This window comes from Aquarana catesbeiana, linkage group LG03 (genome assembly GCF_042186555.1).
Source record: "Aquarana catesbeiana isolate 2022-GZ linkage group LG03, ASM4218655v1, whole genome shotgun sequence".
NCBI lineage: Eukaryota > Metazoa > Chordata > Amphibia > Anura > Ranidae > Aquarana > Aquarana catesbeiana.
In genome coordinates this window covers 16,142,027-16,164,602 of record NC_133326.1, presented here as the reverse complement: position 1 = coordinate 16,164,602, position 22,576 = coordinate 16,142,027, and the positions used below count along the sequence as shown (strand labels likewise).

Below are 22,576 nucleotides of genomic sequence, written 5' to 3'. Positions count from 1 at the left end.
GGGTTTTAACCTGTATGATCTGTATTGTATAGTTCCATTGGTCCAGTTTGGCATTGCATATCTCATTGTGAGCTCTGTGACCGAGCCAGTAGGCGGGTGAAACGTGTTAGTGGGAAGTACCTTGTGGGGGGGACAAGCTGAAGCTGTTTCTTACACATTGCGATTGAGCTGGCAGCTGGCGTGCGGCTCCTTATCTCTTTTGACATTTATGTATATATCATACCTGAGGGATCACCAGGGAAGCTGAAATCAGTGTAGAGTCCTGTGCCGGGTCACTGACTGTCAGAAACCATTAAATCAGGCCGAGACAGAAGTACAGCTAAATCACACTTGTTTAATAATAAAAGTAAAAAGAACAAACGTAGTCAAAACATAGCCAAAGTTCAGTAACTGGAACGGATAGTCAGACAAGCCAAACGTCAGGGATCAATGTAGTGGAACAGCTAGCAGGATCTGGAGCCAGAAGGGATGTCAGCAAAGCAAGTCTTGAACAGGATCGCAGGAGATAATTTTTGTGATGTTGACCAAGGTGAAGGCAGAGCTCCTCTGGACTGGACGGCTTAAGTAGGCAGGACTGACGAGCAGGATATCATCAACAGCTGAGTAACTGTGGAGAGAGATAGGAGCTGGCAATTAGCCGACAGCTGAGCGGCCAGCTCAGAGAAGGAAGGGCTGCGCCCAGCCCTGACACTGACAAGAAGAAGCGCTCGCTCGGCACTGCCGCCATTTACAGAACAAAAAAATAAAAAAATAACAAGGTGGACAAGGTGGAGATTGCAATGTCACAACCTGGATGATCGCAGCTATCACTATAGCAGCACCAAATACTACAGTGATGGTCAGCTTCCCCAGGGGCTCCTAAGGTATGAGATATACATACTTACATTGTGCCAAGCTAGACCAATAGAACTATACAATACACATCATACCTGGAGGTCAGATATAAAAAGAATAATTCAAGCAACTGTAAAAGATCAATAGACCATGCAAAAAACTTGACCTGTATAATATGACGTTGGGGCTTCTCTTGTGACTGCTTTCATGTTTACCTTTCCTGCACATTTCATCTGGTCCAGTATCCCCAGTACACTACATTGCACAGCTCAGTTCTTTTTTTAAAGGTGCCCCCTTTCCACTTCATTTCCATAGGTTATGCGCGGCCTGTCTGTAAAAAATTCCATGTAGTTGAACCGCCTCCACCCTGACTGGATGGGCCAGAGGTTAGAAGTGCAATATATTCTCCAACCTGAAGATGGCGTTGTGCCTTCCCTTCAGGTTGTGAGGAGTCCAGTGAGGAGGAAATATCTCCAGATGGCCATTTTGGGGAAGATGGTGATTCAGTTGGGTGCTGTCCCTATGGGAAGTTGCTTTGTGCACTGGTCCAAATCATTTGGTGGATAGGGGATTATGGTGTGGGGTTGTTTTTCAGGGGTTGGGCTTGGCCCCTTAGTTCCAGTGAAGGGAACTCTTAAGGCGTTAGCATACCAAGACATTTTGGACAATTTCATGCTCCCAAATTTGTGGGAACATTTTGGGGATGGCCCCTTCCTGTTCCAACATGACTGCCCACCAGTGCAAAAAGCTAGGTCCGTAAAGACATGGATGAGCGAGTTTGGGATGGAGGAACTTGACTGGCCTGCAGAAAGTCCTGACCTCAACCTGATAGAACACCTTTTGGATGAATTAGAGCGGAGACTGCGAGCCAGGCCTTCTCGTCCAAGATCAGTGCCTGACCTCACAAATGTGCTTCTGGAGGAATGGTCAAACATTCCCATAGACACACTCCTAAACCTTGTGGACGGCCTTCCCAGAAGAGTTGAAGCTGTTATAGCTGCAAAGGGTGGACAACTCAATACTGAACCCTATGAACTAAAACTAGGATGCCATTAAAGAGGAAGTAAACCCTCCTATCGTTTTCAGCCAAGGAAGCTGCCATCTTGGCCTCTGTTTAATCTACAACTGCCATGATGCTGCACATGTGATCAGGTATGACACCAGCCATTGGGTGATTTTACCATTTGGTTGAGAACACAACCAATGGGAGTGTTACATTTCTCCGGCACCTGCAGGAAATGTAACTGTTTTCTTAAACTTAAATGGATGGGTTTACTTCCGCTTTAAAGTCCATGTGCGTGTAAAGGCAGGTGTCCCAATACTTTGACAATAAAGTGTGTGTGCGGTAGCAAAAGGGTGGAAAGCTGTCAGAGCAGCTCTTGGTCTGGGTTAAAGAGTGGTAGCCGGTGGGATCGGCTTCTGATCATGTGACCATTGTGATAGTAAATCAGAATAATTACCGCTGCAGGTGGTATCACTTGTGTCCCCACCGTCCTAGTGTGTAGGAGATGAAGGGTGCCGGCTCGGCAAAGTTCATGGCAAAAAAATGAGAAGAGGACGGCCGCACTCCAAAATAATGCCTTTATTTGACAATGCTTAGTCCATACACAAATCAGAGACACAGGTCCAGGTCAAATACTGACACGTTTCGCACAGTTAATGGCGCTTAATCATAGCTGCCATTGGTGTATGGACTAAGCTTTGTCAAATAAAGGCATTATTTTGGAGTGCGGCCATCCTCTTCTCTATTTTTTACCACTGTGACAGCAGTGGTCACATGATCACTGATGGGTCAGGCATTTTAAAGGGATGCCTGGGTGGGTGGGAAGAGGTTAAAAAGCTGAGCAGTAGAATGTAATGAGCTGGGAATCCTGGAATGCATGGAGAAGGAAGGTTGTTGGAAATGTGCTGGACAGGTGAACTAACCCTTTAAATCCAAAGCACTGACATTATGATGCAGAGGTAGAGCAAGTTCCCTTTGGTGCCTAACAAGAGTCCATAGACAGCACCGTTGCTTTATCTTATTGTGGCTGTTGGTTGAACATATTTGCCTTGCGAAGTTCTGACTGATGGTGTTATGTGGTTACTCTTCATGTCTATATACAGAAAGGCAATGGGTCAGTGGCAGCGGAAGAGCCAAAGCCACCTGAAGACAACAACAGATTAAAGGTAGGTGATCCAAGGAGCTTAATACATGCTGCTGAAATGTGTAAATCCAATTAACCTTGTTGCTAAGATGTGCTTATGCAGTTGACACATTACCATGAAACAGAAGCCTTTATTATGCCTTAGCTCTATCTAGAAAGATATTTCCCTTTGCTTTCGGTCACATTTGCAAATATAATATTAGTGGGAAAACCCCGAGGAGTGAGAATTCTGTTTACGGCAACACCAATAAAGCAGCAATATTAGACACCGAGGCTGATTCAGTCTCTGAGGCTTTGCTATGACAGCGCTCAGTACTAGCATAGTAAAAACACTCACAGCCAGTGGCGTCTCCAGCTTTCATATTTAGGGGGGGGGCACATGGGGGGGGACAGGGACAAAAGTAGGGGGGCAACTATAAAATGCAAATAAACATATATATATATATATATATATATATATATATATATATGTCCTGGGGTCCTTTACAACGATCCCACAATGGCCCTTTCACATGTTCTGCAGTGAGCTCCCTTCCTACTGTAATGGGCCCCCCCCAGGGTGGCAGAAAACAAGAGCTATATGTCACCAGCATACCAAGAAAGTATAAGGGTCCAAAGCAGTGGGAGAACCAGGGGCATTGCTAGGTCTACAAAAGATCTAGGGATAGAGCCCATAGCAGCGTAATAAAAAAAAGTCATACGCTTGGGCGGGCATACACATGTATATACAGTAATATACATGTGTGTTTGTGTATATAACCCCAGAGAGCCCCCCACTTACATCAGGGTCCCCAGAGAGCCCCCCACTTACATCAAGGTCCCCAGAGAGCCTCCTCCTTACATTATGGTCCCCAGAGAGCCCCCCACTTACATCAGGGTTCCCAGAGAGCCCCCCTTACATTAGGGTCCCCAGAGAGCCTCCCCCTTAAATGAGGGTCCCTAGAGAGCCTCCCCCTTAAAAGCAGGGTCCCCAGAGAGCCTCCCCCTTAAATCAGGGTCCCCAGAGAGCCCCCCACTTACATCAGGGTCCCCAGAGAACCTCCCCTCCCCTTGGGGACCCCTGTAGAGACTCGGAGCTATGGGCCCCAGATTCTGGGCTATAGCTCCAAAAGCCACCCCCTAGCGACGCCACTGGGGAGAACTATCAGGGTTGCAAAGGTTGACTTGCCACCGGGCCCTGGTGTTCTGCCGCTGTGGGGTTCCCCAGCCTCCTCTTGCTGTCCCGCCCCTGCTATTGACAGCGCTGGTCTGGCATCTCTTGGAATTTACAGACTGGTTCTCCTGTCCTAAGGACGGGAGAAATCAGTCTGTTTTTTTCAGTAACTGAGAGTCCTGGTGGAGTCCTTCCTGCAACTCGCTCTTCTCCCTGCCAATGAGGATGCAGGGGAAGGAGCAGATCGGGCGGCCGCGGTTGTGTGAGCGCTCGCATTATGCAGTGTCAGCGAGCAGAGGGAGGGGGGAGGAATCACCCGCAGGAGCTGACTGGGGACGCTCTCCCTCTCAATAGAGACTGTGTTATTACAGCGGCGGCCTGAGTAAGATGTGGCGCATCCGCTACGAATGCAAACAAAAAGACATTGCCTTTTTGTGAAAAAAAAAAAAAAATTTAATTGGCGGGGGGCACATGGTGGGGCACAGCATAATGTTGGGGGGGTCAGGGCCCCCTCTGCCCTCCCCCTAGGGACACCATTGCTCACAGCCCTACAAGTAATGACATACTATGCAAATGTCTTGTGCAACTTATTGCTCTATTACAGCTGTCTTTTATTGTTTTGTAAAGATTTTATTTTATTTCATTTTTTTTTATACTTTTTAGATTTTAAAAAGACGTTTTATCATTTTTTAAAGATGGCACAAAAATGACAGTAATTTACCTCTGCACACCCATTACCCTTTAAGGTCCAAAAATAAAACAAAAATCGCAGGATTAAAAAAAATCCTACCAGTTAAATTATTCCAACAATCTATGTGCAGATAATTATGATGATTCATGAAACCACACATGTGAATTGCCACCATCCCTTGATAAGGTATAAATAACCTCAAAAATTGGGATTTTATGGGCAATAAAAAAAATACATAAATTATGCAAAAAAACTGTATTTATTTATAGAAAAATGTTAAAAAAACAATTTTCTATAAATAAATACAATTTTTTTTGCATAATTTACAATCTGTGTGCAGCGCCTTTAAAGTAAATAATATTAATTAAATAAAAAATAATGAGCTACTAAATGAACAAAAAGATAAGGTACCTACTACGTCCTATTAAATCAAATAGGTGAATAGACAGAAAGAAACTGGGGGGAGGGGGGCAGTACTGAACTTTAGTGGTACAGTATGAACTTACAATACTAGAAAGTGTTAAAAATATAAAATTTTATTAAATAGATAGTTTTAAAAAGGATACCCAGAGGGGCAGATATAACACAAAACTGTGAAATTTAATAGCAATTGGATTCCTCTGATAAAGGCTAAAAAGAGGTAATGTAGATCAACCGAGGAAGGGGAGATTCCATCCATTTTTCTAGTCATATTCTCAACATGTTTCACGGGGGGGGACAGCTTCTTCAGGAGTGTTAACCAGAGGAGGATTTATTCTATGAGAGAAGTATATATACATAGAAATAAGAACTTTCATATTATACAGCATAACCATAGATATGGGTAACAGCATGGTACAGGGCATTCCAAATGGACAAAAATAAGCCAAAGGGTAGAACACCCTGCACCCACCTAATCAAGTAAAACTTAAGAGAGTATCATGCATAATTATTACCATTTCTTCCCATCCACCAAAAAATCGTGAACAAAAAAGAGGCCACTGTAATTACCCACGAGACCACCAAACAACCAATGATAGATCAAAGCGTCGATCCACTACACAACCCCCCCGGTGCTTGATAGCCCGTGATCCTCTCTCACTGACAACACCCACCCCCCCACCCCCACGCGTTGCGGCTCTCGATAGATCGCTAGACCAAAGCGGCGATCCACTACACAAAAACCCCCGGCGCTTGATAGGCCATGATCCTCTCTCGAAAAAAACGAGGAAGAGAGGCGCCTCTAAGTGCAGTATGTAAACTGAATTTAATAAAAACACTGTAGAAAAACACTCACATTTAGTGGATTAAAATAAAGCATATCATGTAGTTGATTTCCTGGAGGAGGGGAGTCCGTCAGATCAGTCACTGCATCGCTGTCTCCTGCTGTGCGTACGGCTGTGCTTGAGCCACCGCTGAAGCCGGCCGCGGTGATGAGATACTCCAAAGCGAGGCCTGGAACGCTGGTGGAAAGCAGGCGCGGGGCTGTGACGTCACTGGGATGCGACGCGTTTCACGAGCGTACGGGCTACAATGTCACGTAGCCGCGCTCCTTCATCAAGCTGCCAGTAAATCATGAGGATGGTTTAAAAAGAACATAGGGGCGGGAATAAGTGGACAAGGAGGAGGAAGGGGGATGGGGGAGGGGAGGGGGGGGGGAAGGACGGAATGGGAAACGAAAAGAGATGGAGAAAGGGAGGGGGGGGACGAAGCAACAGGAGGGGAAGGGTGGCCATGTGTATATATTACAAATTGCAAATTGCGAACAAACTCTTAGCAGGTGATAAGGTGCATATCAAAAATTAGTCTCAATAAATAATAAGAAAAAAAGGGAAAGAAAGGGAAGAATTTCATAATGATAATGGTAAATATATGTTAGTAAAAAAGAAAAGAAAATTAATAATGGTAATATAGGTAAATGGATGATTAAATAATAAATAAATGAATAATGAGAAGTGGATAATAAATAAATGGATAAAAAAATATATAAAAAAAAAAAAAAAAAATAATAAATAATAAATAATAAATGATAAATAATAAATAATAATTAATCGTATAAATATAAGTGTATACATACATAGGAATTATGCCTGATTAAGGGGGCAAAATAAGAGAGGTATACGTGAGGACACGTCAGAGTGCTTATAGAAGTCAGATTGAGATACTGATAATAAAAAACTTGAGAAATTGGTTATTGATGATCAATCATAAGATAATACATACGGACAAAAAAAGGGGGGGGGGGGGGGTTTTTAGACCAGCGACTACTCACGGTCATTGGAAACTAATAAGTGACCCGAAAAAATGGTAATTAAATAGAATGATTAGATTGGAGAGTAGTTGGATGGTATAAAGGTTGAGCCTTACTAGAGTGAGATATGCTTTATTTTAATCCACTAAATGTGAGTGTTTTTCTACAGTGTTTTTATTAAATTCAGTTTACATACTGCACTTAGAGGCGCCTCTCTTCCTCGTTTTTTTCTGCAGATCTTTGGGGCTTGGTTTCAGCTCTTTTTGGAAGGCAGCCATCTGTGTGGACTCTTAACTCTTTATTGAACTGGCTTTGCTCAGATAGACTTTTTATGGACTTCAATAGTCATAGTTACCCTTTGTTATTAACTAGATGGTAATATAGAGATATCCAGTTTTTTGCGCCTTTACTTGCTTACATGATCCTCTCTCACTGACAACACCCACCCCACCCCCGCACGTGCGTCTCTCGATAGATCGATAGATCAAAGCGGCGATCCACTACGCAAAGCCTCCCCGCTCGATAGGCCGCAATCCTCTCTCACTGTCACTGCTGTCCATGGCCTTACCTTACTGCGGTAGAGGTGCGGGGAGGAGGACGAGGTGGTGAGACGCTCTGCTGAATCCTGGGCTCCTAGAAGACGCTGCTTCTGGGGACAAAGCTTCTCCTCATGGCCAAACAGAAGGCGGGTCCTGAGAGCCCATCCTAAGACTCCCGGCCTATTGGGTCTCAGAAACCGCTTCTTGATTGACTGGGAGGAGAAGCAGGAAGACATTAGTAAATATAAATTCATTAATGTCACACAAGTGGGTGGGCTCAGGGTGCAGTGCTCTCACACCTTTTGAAGCCAAATAGAGACTCCGGCTCTAATCACGTGCTTAAAAAAAAAAAAACATAGAAATCCATGGGTCCGGCACCTTGCATGGAGATTGGGACCGGGTAAACTGGTAAAATTATTATAATTGTTTTTATATGTCAAAATCATTAAAAAAAATGACTTATTAGGAAGATTGAAATGTCAATCAAATTCAAGCATCAAAAACAAGTAAAGTATAGAAAAGGTTATTTAAAAATGTTTATCTTAAAATTTTGAGATAAAATACCAATGAAAAAAAAAATGGATTAAAAACAAAAAACGCTACATAGGATGTTCACTAGTCATTAGGCCGTCTTCTGTTGAACAGACTGGGGTACGCACATACCGAAATTTGGACGCTTCAGCAGGAACCAGACGAATGTCGGTACATGTTTACCCAGCTTAAGAGGGAAATGTGTAATGTTTTACTTGTGGAAAGACTAAATAAAAGGATATATATATATATATATATACATATACAAAATAACAATGAAAATTAAAAAAAAAACCACTGAGTCAAAAAACAAAAACGCTACATAGGATGTTCACTAGTCATTAGACCGTCTTCTGTTGAACAGACTGGGGTACACACATACCGAAATTTGGACGCTTCAGCAGGAACCAGATGAATTTCGGTACATGTTTACCCAGCTTAAGAGGGAAATGTGTAATGTTTTACTTGTGGAAAAACTAAATAAAAGGATATATATATATATATATATATATATATATATATATATATACAAAATAACAATGAAAATTTAAAAAAAACACTGAGTCAAAAAACAAACACGCTGCACAGGATGTTCACCAATATAATTTTTCCAATAGTTTCTCTAATTTCATACCAAAATTCTTAAAAACAATTGGAATGCCAAAGTCAAACAACAACAAAAACAAGGACACTGTGAAAATTGGCTATTTGTAAATGCCTATTTCAAAATTTTGAGAGAAAATGAAATTCAAATTAACAATGAAAATTTTAAACTAAATTACATTTAAAAAACACTGCATGAAAAAAAAAAATACTACACAAGATGTTCACCGGTAAAGCTATTGTAATTGTTTTTCAAATTTCATATCAAAATAATTAAAAACAAGCAGAATATTAGAGGGAATGGAACATCAATCAGATTTAAGCAACATCTAAAACAGGGAAAATATAAAAAATGTGTTATTATTATGTGTTGTTATTGAAAGATGTCAATCCCAAAGGTTTGAGATAAAATTAAATACAAAATAACCATAAAAAAGGAAAATAAATAAACACTGGATAAAAAAAAGCAAAAAAGCTACATACGATGTTCACTAGTAAAATTATTGAAACTGTTTTCTAATTTTGTTATTGAAAGATGCTAATCCCATAATTGTGAGATAAAATTAAATAGAAAATAACCATAAAATGTAAAATAAATAAACACTGGATAAAAAAAGCTACATAAGATGTTCACTAGTAAAATTATTCAAACTGTTTTTCTAATTTTGTTATTGAAAGATGCCATTTCCAAAATTTTGAGATAAAATGAAATACAAAATAACCATAAAAAATATAAAATAAATAAACACTGGATAAAAAAAGCTACATAAGATGTTAGTAAAATTATTCAAATAGTTTTTCAATTTTCTATCAAAATCATTCAAAACAAAGGCATAAAAGGGAGAATAATATACTATTTAAATTCAAGCAACATCAAAAACAAGAAAATGTTCAAAATCCTAAAATGTTGAGATGAAAGGAAACACAAAATAACAATGAAAATTAAAGAAAAATCACTAGCTGAAAAAAAAAGTTACACAGGATGTACATTAGTAAAATTATTCCAATTGTTTTTTCTAATTTCATAACTAAATCATTCAGAACAAACAGGATAATAGGAAGAATGGAACATTAAAAACAAAACAAGAAAAGCATAAGAAATTGGTTATTTAAAGATGACGATTCCAAAAGTTTGAGTTAAAATAAAATACAAAATAACAATGAAAAACCTAAAAAAAAACCAAATATATATATATATATACAGTGGGGACGGAAAGTATTCAGACCCCCTTAAATTTTTCACTCTTTGTTATATTGCAGCCATTTGCTAAAATCATTTAAGTTCCTTTTTTTTCCTCATTAATGTACACACAGCACCCCATATTGACAGAAAAACACAGAATTGTTGACATTTTTGCAGATTTATTAAAAAAGAAAAACTGAAATATCACATGGTCCTAAGTATTCAGACCCTTTGCTCAGTATTTAGTAGAAGCCCCTTTTGATCTAATACAGCCATGAGTCGTTTTGGGAAAGATGCAACAAGTTTTTCACACCTGGATTTGGGGATCCTCTGCCATTCCTCCTTGCAGATCCTCTCCAGTTCTGTCAGGGGGGATGGTAAACATTGGTGGACGGCCATTTTTAGGTCTCTCCAGAGATGCTCAATTGGATTTAAGTCAGGGCTCTGGCTGGGCCATTCAAGAACAGTCACAGAGTAGTTGTGAAGCCACTCCTTCATTATCTTAGCTGTGTGCTTAGGGTCATTGTCTTGTTGGAAGGTAAACCTTCGTCCCAGTCTGAGGTCCTGAGCACTCTGGAGAAGGTTTTCATCCAGGATATCCCTGTACTCATTCATCTTTCCCTCGATTGCAACCAGTCGTCCTGTCCCTGCAGCTGAAAAACACCCCCAGAACATGATGCTGCCACCACCATGCTTCACTGTTGGGACTGTATTGGACCGGTGTTGAGCAGTGCCTGGTTTTCTCCACACATACCGCTTAGAATTAAGGCCAAAAAGTTCTATCTTGGTCTCATCAGACCAGAGAATCTTATTTCTCACCATCTTGGAGTCCTTCAGGTGTTTTTTAGAAAACTCCATGCAGGCTATCATGTGTCTTGCACTGAGAACAGGCTTCCGTCGGGCCACTCTGCCATAAAGCCCCGACTGGTGGAGGACTACAGTGATGGTTGACTTTCTGCAACTTTCTCCCATCTCCTGACTGCATCTCTGGAGCTCAGCCACAGTGATCTTTGGGTTCTTCTTTACCTCTCTCACCAAGGCTCTTCTCCCCTGATAGCCCAGTTTGGCCGGACGGCCAGTTCTAGGAAGGGTTCTGGTCGTCCCAAACGTCTTCCATTTAAGGATTATGGAGGCCACTGTGCTCTAAGGAACCTTAAGTGCAGCAGAAATTTTTTGTAACCTTGGCCAGATCTGTACCTTGCCACAACTCTGTCTCTGAGCTCTTCAGGCAGTTCCTTTGACCTCATGATTTTCATTTGCTCTGACATGCACTGTGAGCTGTAAGGTCTTATATAGACAGGTGTGTGGCTTTCCTAATCAAGTCCAATCAGTATAATCAAACACAGCTGGGCTCAAATGAAGGTGTAGAACCATCTCAAGGATGATCAGAAGAAATGGACAGCACCTGAGTTAAATATATGAGTGTCGCAGTAAAGGGTCTGAATACTTAGGACCATGTGATATTTCAGTTTTTCTTTTTTAATAAATCTGCAAAAATGTCAACAATTCTGTGTTTTTCTGTCAATATGGAGTGCTGTGTGTACAATATGGGGTGCTGTGTGTACAATATGGGGTGCTGTGTGTACATTAATGAGGAAAAAAATGAACTTAAATGATTTTAGCAAATGGCTGCAATATAACAAAGAGTGAAAAATTTAGGGGGGTCTGAATACTTTCCGTCCCCAATGTATATATATATATATATATATATATATATATAATACAATCCTTAAAACAGTTTGTGAATTCAACAAAAAGTTACTAAGGATGTTCACCATTAAAATAATTGTTTTTCTAGTTACATATCAAAATCATTAAAACAAATGGCATAAAAGGGAAGAATTAGGAGGGGCATGGCCTGGACATGGCTGACTAAAGACACGTTTCTTGTGAGCTCCTGGCCTCCCCTTGCCTATCTCGACAAAACCAGCCGTATGCAGCCTCTTCTAAAGGCATGCTAACCGCAAAACGGTACCGCACCAGATCGTCGACACGGGGACATCGCCCTCGCACCGCACAGGGTGAGATTCATCGCTTCTTTCGGAACGCTACCAATACCTCCCCAGGCACCATAGTCGCGGCTCCGTGTGGCCTCGGCCTTGATAGACATTCCTCGTCAGAGTCAATACTCTCACCCAGTCTGCCTCCTGACACATCCTCCTTCTCAGGGACCCCCGCTCTACTCTACGAGAATGTCGGTAACGGCAGATTCTCCTCTCCGGCATGACTCGACCCATAATAACAGGGAACTTAGAGCACTCCTTCAGGCCTTACCCACAAAGCAGGATATTGAGGCCCTGATACTGAGAGTAGAGGAGGCACATCATAGAGACATACAGGAGGTGAGAACAGAGATTCGCTCATTGTCAGATAGAGTGGACACTGGAGAGGCTTCCATATCTACACTAGAAGCCAGAATGGGTGCCTTAGAACAAACACAAGCCGAACAGGCCGAGTCGACAATTGCACTCCAACTACATATTAAAGATTTGGAAGACAGAAGCCGCAGGAACAAGCTGCCACTCCATGGCATCCCAGAAGCCACAGGCATTGAAAATCTCTCAGACACGGTGACAGCCATCTTCCAGCAAGTTTTAGCCTCACCTAAGACCGTCATTGAGATGGGCAGGGTCCATAGGTCTCTGGGGCCAAAATCCTCAGACCCCAGCCGGCCCAGGGACGTGATATGCCGCCTCCACAAATATTCCCTGAAAGATCTGATATCCCGGAAAGCATGGGAACATGGGGAGGTAGATTTTGACGGTGCGGCTATCAAGATTCTCCCAGACCTCTCCAGGGCTACCCTACAATGCCGAGCCCACCTCCGCCCGCTTCTGGATCTGGCTAGAGAGCAGGGAAGCACATACCGATGGGGATATCCATTGTCAGTTACCTTCAGAAGGGAGTCCGCCTCTTTCACCTTACGCACACCTGCTGACCTACCGGACCTGTTTTCCTTCCTCGAGGCGTCTCCCATCCAGGTACCTAATTGGCTCCAGTTCCTGACGAGCCCTGTGAACCGCTTGGGCCCTGCAGGATCCAGAGGCATCCTTCCAGCACGTCCTCAGAGACCACGAAGGCGACAGCGCACCACATCCGGAGAAAGATCCCGGGAATCGTAAGTGTGCTAAGCCTGTCCTACCTGAGTTCCTACCACAGCATGTTTTTGCTTTTATTTTTTGTCCTTTGACTGCCAGAGTTTGAAGCGGACGTTCTGAGTTGTCCCCGCTAAGTGTTCTATACCGAAGGGTTCCAGGATAACGCTGGTGTCGGAGGAGAATCTCCTAAACATCTCATCAGAATCGGGGACATTAGAACATGACTACTGTATCAAATGTGGGGCAAATGTGGGGCATTTGGAGTTGCAGAACATGCAACATATTGAACATGCATCTATTTTTCTTGAATATGACACGGTGTAGTTGGCTAAATGAAAAAGTTATAGCTCATAAAACTCTCGTTTGTACCACCTACATACATTTTAGTTACTTAGACATGTGCAGAATGAAAAAATTTGTTTTGTTTAGTATCGTTTCGATTTGTTATTTACATAAATTATTTAGTTAAATGTTACATTAGTTTTCGGAATTTGTTTTGTTTATTTGTTTTCGAATGTATTTGAATTTTTATTAATTTGAATTCTGATCGATTTGAAAAGTTTTTTTAATCAATTTTGAATAGTTTTCAAAATTGAGAAATTTTCGAATTCTCAAAGTTTTTGAATTCGAATAGTTTTGCAATTTCCAAAGAGGATAAAATAGAATAGAAAATAAAGGAATAGAATAGAAAAAAAATATATATTTTTCTCTATTCTATTCCTTTATTTTCTACTCTAATTTATTCTCTTTGTAAATTTGAAAACTATTCGAAAAGTTTTTGAATTTGAAAACTATTCGTAAAGTTTTCGAATTCACAAAGTATTCGAAAACGGTTCGAATTCGAATTTCATCCAAATTTTTTTCCGTTATTTCGGATTCGTTTAAATTTGATACGATTCTAATAAACATAAATATTCATCCAAATTTTCATTTGGAACGAAACGAACCGCATATGTCTAGTTACAATAATCACCTAAAACTTTTATATGTTTACTAATGAACGTCAAAACAATTTAATTATTTATGTAATCTAAATTGCTATATAGGCTTACTAGCCTGTTATAATGTCGCCAGCTGTGATACATTTTTGGCACCTTGCTTTGCTTGCAAAATCGCATAATACTTGGGTAATGCTTAACGTTTTTTTTTTTACAATTGCCCTACAATATAATACAGTATTATGCCACCAGATGCAGTTTGTCACTTGCCACCAATGTGGATTGTCACTTGCCACGTCACTTGCCACGTCGCCTGCCACCAGATGCAGATTGTCACCTGCCACCAGGTGCAGATTATCACTATCCTGCCACCAGCTGAAGCTTCCCACTGTTGCCTGCCACCAAAAAATACCAGATGCAGCTTGTTACTTTTTAAATGTAAAGGCAATTTGGTGGCAGGCAACAGTGACAGCAGATCTGGCAGTCTCTCCCCTGCTCTTCAGCACAGGGCTCCCATGATGTAATCTCGCCGGCCCGCCGCACTTACGGTCTGGCTGCAGAGAGGCCCGGTGGTTGGGGACCCCCGCCCTAGATTGTTTAATGGAGCCAGATTTAATGGACTGTTGCCTGTCTGATTTGTAGCCTCTATAATGTTTGGGGAAAACCCTCTTAAATCAGCAGCTCCTATGGGGGTAGCGCTACACAAGGAAATTAAAAAAATGGCATCCGCATGATTGGATAATGGAAGTCAGCAGAATTTCACCTCATTCTCTAACTCACTAAAAAAAAGTCAACAAATTCCAGGTGTACCTAATTTTTCACATGACTGTATATCTATAACTATGTGGTTTCTTTGTATAATCTAGTCTGGGGTGGTTATTGAGGAATGCTTAGTATGAAAGTTCATATCACTCAGAGGGCTTTTTGAAAAGTTTGTTGGTTAAGAGCATCAAGTAATTCCAACACATTTCGGGGAAAAGACTCCCCCTTCCTCAGGGTTGGAGCAGTGGATGTTATTAGGATCACGATGAGATACAATAGGAGATCTAGACTGTCCGATGTGAATGGCACTAGGAGCTGTGTTCAGTGTGCAACGACCTTCCATGTGATTTTGCTAGCAAAGCAACATCAATCAATTCTTTTATAGTGTTATTAGCATTATGGAGAGCATGCTTTAAAATGATATTGCATGTGTTGAATTGTGTATTTGTGCTAAATGTGAGGCAATTTTATGTTTCCATCAGACATTTCAGTGACACTTTTTTTTTGCATTCTTTTTTTTTAAAGAGATTTAAGGTATTACAATGCAAAGAAAACACATGAAAAGCACTCACTACAAACAGCAGTAATATTTAATAAATGAATGTTTGAGTAATGAAATAAAAAAAATAAATTCACAAATAAATAATAAAAGAAAATAATTTAAAAAAATATTTTCTTCTCCCCGTAATAATATGGAGAAAAAAAGATGAGAAAATGCTGTGTTAAAATATATATTACATGACATGAGATTACACAATGAATGATGAGGTAATAGACAGTATAAATGAGAAGAAAAAGTAGTGACTTTTTTAAGACATCTTGTGCTTGTGATTTCTATAGTTTAATTTGACCAGGACATTTAAGTCTGATCGAAAATTTGTGTCATAGAAACATTTGGGGGGGGGGGGGGGTCTTCCTTATGCTATGCATAGATTTAATAAATTATAAGTTATTCAATGTAACAACTGTATAAACAAGGAGAAAAGTGACACTTTTATTTTTTGCATTCTTTTATTTAAAAGATTTAAAGTATTACAATGCAAAGAAAACATATGACAACCATTCACTACAAACAACGGTAATGTTTAATACATTAATATTTGAATAATAAAATAATAAAATAAATAATAATAATAATTATAGAAAATAATTAAAATTATATATTTTCCTCTACCCTGACATAATATGGACAAAAAGATGAGAAAATCCAGTGTTATAATATATATTACATGACATGAGATTACACAATGGAGGATGAGTTAATAGACTGTATAAACAAGGAGAAAAAAAAATTAAATAGTGACAGGTTTATTTTTTATTTTTGCATTCTTTTATTTAAGAGATTTAAAATATTACAATGCAAAGAAAACATATGAAAAACACTCACTACAAACAGTGATATTTAATAAATTAATATTTGAATAATAAAATAAATAATCATAAAAGAAAATAATTTAAAAATATATGTTTTCCTCTCCCCTGTCATAATATGGACAAAAAGATGAAAAAAATCCAGTGTTATAATATATATTACATGACATGAGATTACACAATGAATGATGAGGTAATAGACTGTATAAACGAGGAGAAGAAAAAATTAAGTAGTGGCACTTTTATTTATTTTTTTGCATTCTTTTGTTTAAGAGATTTAAAGTATTACAATACAAAGAAAACCTATGAAAAGCACACACTACAAACAACAGTAATATTTAATAAATGAATATTTGAATAATAAAATAATAGAATAAATAATAATAAAAGAAAATAATTAAAAAATATATGTTTTCCTTTCCCCTGTCATAATATGGACAAAAAGATGAAAAAATGCAGTGTTATAATTAGGGATGAGCCGAACACCCCCCGGTTCGGTTTGCAGCAGAACATGCGAACAGGGAAAAAATTAGTTTGAACACGCGAACACTGTTAATGTCTATGGGACACGAACTTTAAAAATCAAAAATGCTAATTTTAAGGTTTATATGCAAGTTATTGTCATAAAAAGTGTTTGGGAACCCGGGTCTTGCCCCAGGGGACATGTATCAATGCAAATAAAAGTTTTAAAAACGGCCGTTTTTTCGGGAGCAGTGATTTTAATAATGCTTAACGTGAAACAATAAAAGTAAAATATTCCTTTAAATTTCGTACCTGGGGGGTGTCTATAGTATGCCTGTAAAGTGGTGCATTTTCCCGTGTTTAGAACAGTCCCTGCACAAAATGACATTTCTAAAGGAAAAAAAGTCACTTAAAAGTACTAGTGGCTATAATGAATTGTCGGGTCCCGGCAATACAGATAAAAGTCATTGAAAAAAATGGCATGGGATCCCCCCAATCCATTACCAGGCCCTTTGGGTCTGGTATGAATATTAAGGGGAACCCCAAACCAAAATTGAAAAAAAAAATTGCGTGGGGGTCCCCCCAAATTCCATATTAGGTCCTTCATGTCTGGTATGGATATTAAGGGGAACCCTGCGCTAAATTTTTTTACTCGGGTGGCTGGCCCCGCCCCCTCTGACGCCACGGGGAAGCCATTGGAAAGTCCCCATGCGTTAGAGGGGGGCGGGGTCCCCAGGGTACGTCACTCTGTGGCCCTGCCCTCAGTTATATAAGAACTGTCACCTGCGAGGACGCGTCAGACGGCGGGTGTCTCCCATGGAGGCGGATCGGTGGCGTTTTTTTTTTTTAACTTTTCGGTCCGTCCGCGGAGCCATAGAAGAAGATGAATGGACTTCGTGGGACATTTTAATTCTTTTATTTATTAATAAAGGACTTGTCCCAAGTGTCTTTTTTTTTACATTTTGACACTTTTTTTGTGAAATGGTACGGGTACAATGTACCCGTTACCATTTCAAGCAGGGAGGGGATCTGGGGGTCCCCTTGTTAAAGGGGGCTTCCAGATTCTGTTAAGCCCCCCACCTGCAGACCCTCACAACCACTGGGCAAGGGTTGTGGGGATGAGGCCCTTGTCCCCATCAACATGGGGACAAGGTGCTTTGAGAGGCTACCCCAAAGCACCCTCCCCATGTTGAGGGCATGTGGCCTGTTATGGTTCAGGGGGGCGCTCTCTCATCCCCCCCTCTTTTCCTGCGGCCTGCCAGGCTGCGTGCTCGGATAAGGGTCTGGTATGGATTTTTGGGGGGACCCCCGTGCCATTTTTTTATTTTGGCGTAGGGGTCCCCCCTTAAAATCCATACCAGACCTGAGGGGTCTGGTATGGATTTTAAGGGGGACCCCTACGCCATTTTTAAAAAAAAATTGGCGCAGGGTTCCCCTTAATATTCATACCGGGCCCAAAGGGCCTGGTAATGGACTGGGGGGGATCCCATGCCGTTTTTTTCAATGACTTTTATCTGTATTGCCGGAACCGACAATTCATTATAGCCGCTAGTAGTTTTAAATGACTTTTTTCCTTTAGAAATGTCATTTTGTGCAGGGACTGTTCTAAACAGGGGAAAAATGTGCCACTTTACGGGCATACTATAGACACCCCCCAGGTACAAAATTTAAAGGAATATTTCACTTTTATTGTTTCACTTTAAGCATTATTAAAATCACTGCTCACGAAAAAACGGACGTTTTAAAAACATTTTTTTGCATTGATCCATGTCCCCTGGGGCAGGACCCGGGTCCCCAAACACTTTTTATGACAATAACTTGCATATAAGCCTTTAAAATGAACACTTTTGAGTTTTCATGTTAATGCCACATAGACTTTAACGGTGTCCCGGCGGCTTTCGAATTTGCCCCGAACAACGCATATTGTTCGGTGTTCGCAGAACATCCGAACAACCAAAGTTCGGCCCGAACATGAGCTTGGGCCGAACCGTTTGCCCATCTCTAGTTATAATATATATTATATGACAAGATATTACACAATGAATGATGAAGTAATAGACCGTATAAAAGAGGAGAAGAAAAAATTAAGTAGTGACACTTTTTAGACATTTTGTGCTTGTGAATTCTATATTTTAAGGACATTTAAGTCTGATAGAAAATTTGTGCATGGAAACATTTTGGGGGGGGGGGAGGTCTTCCCTATGTTATGCATAGATTTAGTGATCTATAAGTTATTCAATGTAACATTTGTTTCACCTCTGTCCAGCTAAAGCCATTCCTAACCAGAGGTGGAAGCTCGGCCTCTCTGCATAACAGTACCATGCGCAGCACCATCTTCCAGCTCATGATCCATACCTTGGACCCTCTGGGAGAAGGTAAGACAACTTCCAGTAAGCACTGAGACTGATGGAGCTTCCAGACCCTCTATACATTTTCCATATGACCAAATCGGTTGACAAAACCTGTCGCAGTCTTTAGTTTTCCCTGCAATTTAAATCATGATGCGTATGCAACCTGTACAAGTAGAATTTGCCTTTCTCTCACAGTTATCCTTGACATCAAAGATTAAGATGTTGAAGACAGCAGCCCCTGGTTCTCAGGCTGTTTGAGCTAAACAGTAATCTGTTTATTCTATCACAATGTAAATGAATGCACACGGAAGCTAAAAATATGCATGCAAGTTACTCGCTAGTGGGAGAACCTCTAGGGGAATCGAAGATGGGGAAAGGTCCTAGTAGATCACAAACTCAGCAAGCAATGATAGTAGACTATTATCATGCATTAAAAGGGGTATTTACTCAAGTGATAAAACTAAAATTCTACCACTTTATAAATCTTTCAGCCACATCTTAAGTCTGCTGTTCAGTTCTGGGCACCAGTCCTCAGGGAGGATGTGCTGGAACCACGAGAGAGTCCAGAGAAGGGAAATAAAGCTAATAAGGGGGTTGGAAGTTCAGTTATGAGGAAAGACTAAAAACTCTAAACTTATTCTCCCTGGAGAAGAGAGGCCTTATAGGGGATATGATCACATCATACAAATCTTTGAATGGTGACTCTACCATTGGAAGGAAACTACCTAACCTTAGGTCTCTAAAGAAGACAAGTATCCACACAATGAATTTGGACAGGAGGCGGTTCAATCCTAAGGCACACACACACTAAGGTTGAACTGGATGGACTGGTTTCTTTATTCAACCTTACCAACTATGTACCGATGTACAATGTTTTATAAGATGTCTTCATCCTGCTGAAAGAAGGTAACTGCAACCGATCTCTTAGGACCATTGACTGAACCAAAGGGATGCTAGTGCAACTTCTGCTGGCTAGACTTTACTGTGAGTAGTTAATGTCTGGTAAGGGAGGCAAACCAATTAAATAGAGCTGAGTAGCATTTTGTAAACTGTTTGTTATAGCTGGTCTGTAATTTATTTGTGGTTAAGGCCAGTTTAGAATTGCAGAGATCTTAGGGGTATTTACAGCTCATGGACAGAGACAACATAACCAAGATAAGGTACTTAAAAAGACAATCCACCAGTCTGGCATATAGACCAGTTGCTGGTGTTCTGCTGTCCCTTGGCAGCAGTAGAATTGGTACAGGTTATGGTGAAGTGGGCTAAGAGGAAGCAAAAAAAAAACAAAACCCTACTTGACCACTTACGGACCGCCCGCCGTCATCATACGGCGGCTGTTTGACGTTGAATACTGGGGTTATGGTAGCAGATAGCTGCCATAACCCCGGTATCTTTTTAAACAGCGGGCGGTCCGCTTTCAGATAAAAGTGGTCTCTGCGGCGGATTCGCCGCAAGATCATTTATTGGCAGCGGGAGAGGTGCCCCCCCCACCAGGTGGTCTCCGCCGCTTAGCAGAGCCATCGGTAGCGGCGGAGACCCTTCCCCTCCGAGGCATGGAGTCAAGTGAGGGAAAGATGGCCCCCACTCGGCTCCATACCATTGGATGACGGAAGCAACGTCAAATGTCATTTCTGCTCAATGGTCTTAAAGGGGGAAAAAAAATCTATTGAAAAAAAAAGACATTTATTTATTTATTTTATTTTATTTATTTTTTTATTGTATTTAAAGTGTAAGTAAACCCCCTCTATCGTTTTTAGCCAATAAATCTGCCATCTTTGTCTCTGTTTAATCTACAACTGCCATGATGCTGCACATGTGATCAGTTTAGACACCAGCCATTGGATGGCTTCAGGGCCATCTTTAATATTGATTGGACCCTAGGCAAACATTTTCTTGCCCCCCCCCCATGCAATTTCACTCTCCACCTGCTCTGAGACATACACTTAATAGCAGCTAGACTTAAAATCAGTTTACTGTATCAGATCAGGCAGCAATTGCGATTGGTTGCTAGTGGTTACAGCATATCATTACTGCTTACTGACTGGTTGCTAGAGGTTGCAGCACACATTACGGCTCACTGATTAGTTGCTAGAGGTTACAACAAATGATTTCTGCTTGTTAATTGGTTGCTAGAGATTACTGTACAGTATTACTGCTCACTGATTGGTTTCTAGAGGTTACAGCACATCATCTCCTCACTGCAGGGGAGCATGATATACATATGAATTCTGCCTTTATTTACATATCAATGCAGCCGGTCGCAGCTATTTACATATCAATGCCGGTTATTTACATGTAAACACAGGGTCTGCAGGTGAGTCATCTGTACACAACAATAAGGCAGAGCTGGGCAGCATTAGTACCAGCACTTCACACTGAGATATAGGGACACAGAACAGGACTAAAACTTCAAGGGACAAGGGAATTTAAACTGGGATAGTTGGCAAGTATGAGGCAGCTGCTTTGGGCCCCACAACAATGACAGGGCCCAGGGCAGCTGCCCCTTTTGCCCTGCCTTAAAGACGGTCCTGGATGGCTTGACAGTTTGGTTGAGAGCACAATCAATGGGAGTGTTACATTTCCGGCACGTGCCGGAAATTAAACTGTTTTATGTATGGGTTTACTTCCGCTTTAAGTGTAAATGTGAGATCGTAAGGGCTTTTTGACCCCAGATCTCACATTAAAAAGGTCCTGTCATGCTTTTCTTCTATTACAAGGGATTTTTACATTCCTTGTTATAGGAATAGAAGTAAGAATAAAAGTTACCCAATTTTTTTTTCTTTTAAACAGGGGGTTCTAAGTAATTTCCTAGCAAAAAAACTGATTTTAACTTGTAAACAACAAGTTTGAAAAATAGGTCTGGTCCTTAAGTGGTTAACCAGTGTGAAGCACAGTGGAGTCATCTTAAAATAGAAGACATCTGTATGACCAACTTCCATCATAAATACAATAAAGGGGGTTATACCTAATTTTGGCATTGTGGGCAATTGTAATTTTTGAATGGCTTCAGGGTTCACCTGTCTAGTACTCCATCATAGCTCCAATAAACCCCACTCCATATAAGCCAAGGTTCAAGGCACTTGATTGGTTAAATGCAAGGGCCTAACACCTTATTAACACTGAATAGGCTTGTCCCTTACCATAAAAGACATTTATTTCCATATTTTTGATCTGGGGTCAAATAGACAGAAGTTAAAGGAAAATCACACAACAATGTTATAGACAAAGATCTAAAATTACATAAATTCTGAGTTGAGGGTTTAATGGTTTCAACAGGCCTTGTCAGAAGGCAACCATAAGAGCTTCTCTGTTACATCTAACTTCCAAAGGTCTGAATTGGAAATGTGCTGCAGGAGCCTTGATCCGCACAGGATTAGGAAGGCAGCTGTGAAAAGTTGGTCATGTTCTTTAATGCCCTTCGGGATGTTTGACAACAATGGTGACAGGGCTTGTTCTCTCATAACAGAGAGACCAATGTTAGAAGATTTTTAGAGTCCAAGGAAATGATATCCACCTTTTTCTAATCCTGAAGGAAATTTCCATGGCTGAAACTCAACATAACCTTGACCCTGGTAACCTCATCAGTTGTCAAGGTATCCAAGTGAAGATGCTGCTGTGGGATAAATATCCACAGTACCAACTGAACAGGAGGTGGAGTTTAATACAAGCCATGGTACATGGGT

General features: G+C 40.7%; 1 protein-coding gene across 2 annotated transcripts in view; it reads left to right on the top strand.

The window, feature by feature from the left end:
* SLC24A1 (solute carrier family 24 member 1) overlaps positions 1-22,576 on the top strand; it is a 107,249-nt gene that overhangs the window by 28,743 nt on the left and 55,930 nt on the right. For both annotated transcript variants that reach the window (XM_073618316.1, XM_073618315.1), the window contains exons 3-4: positions 2,941-3,003; positions 18,809-18,917. In XM_073618316.1, the coding sequence (XP_073474417.1) occupies positions 2,941-3,003; positions 18,809-18,917 (172 nt within the window). The remainder of the gene's footprint in view (positions 1-2,940; positions 3,004-18,808; positions 18,918-22,576) is intronic.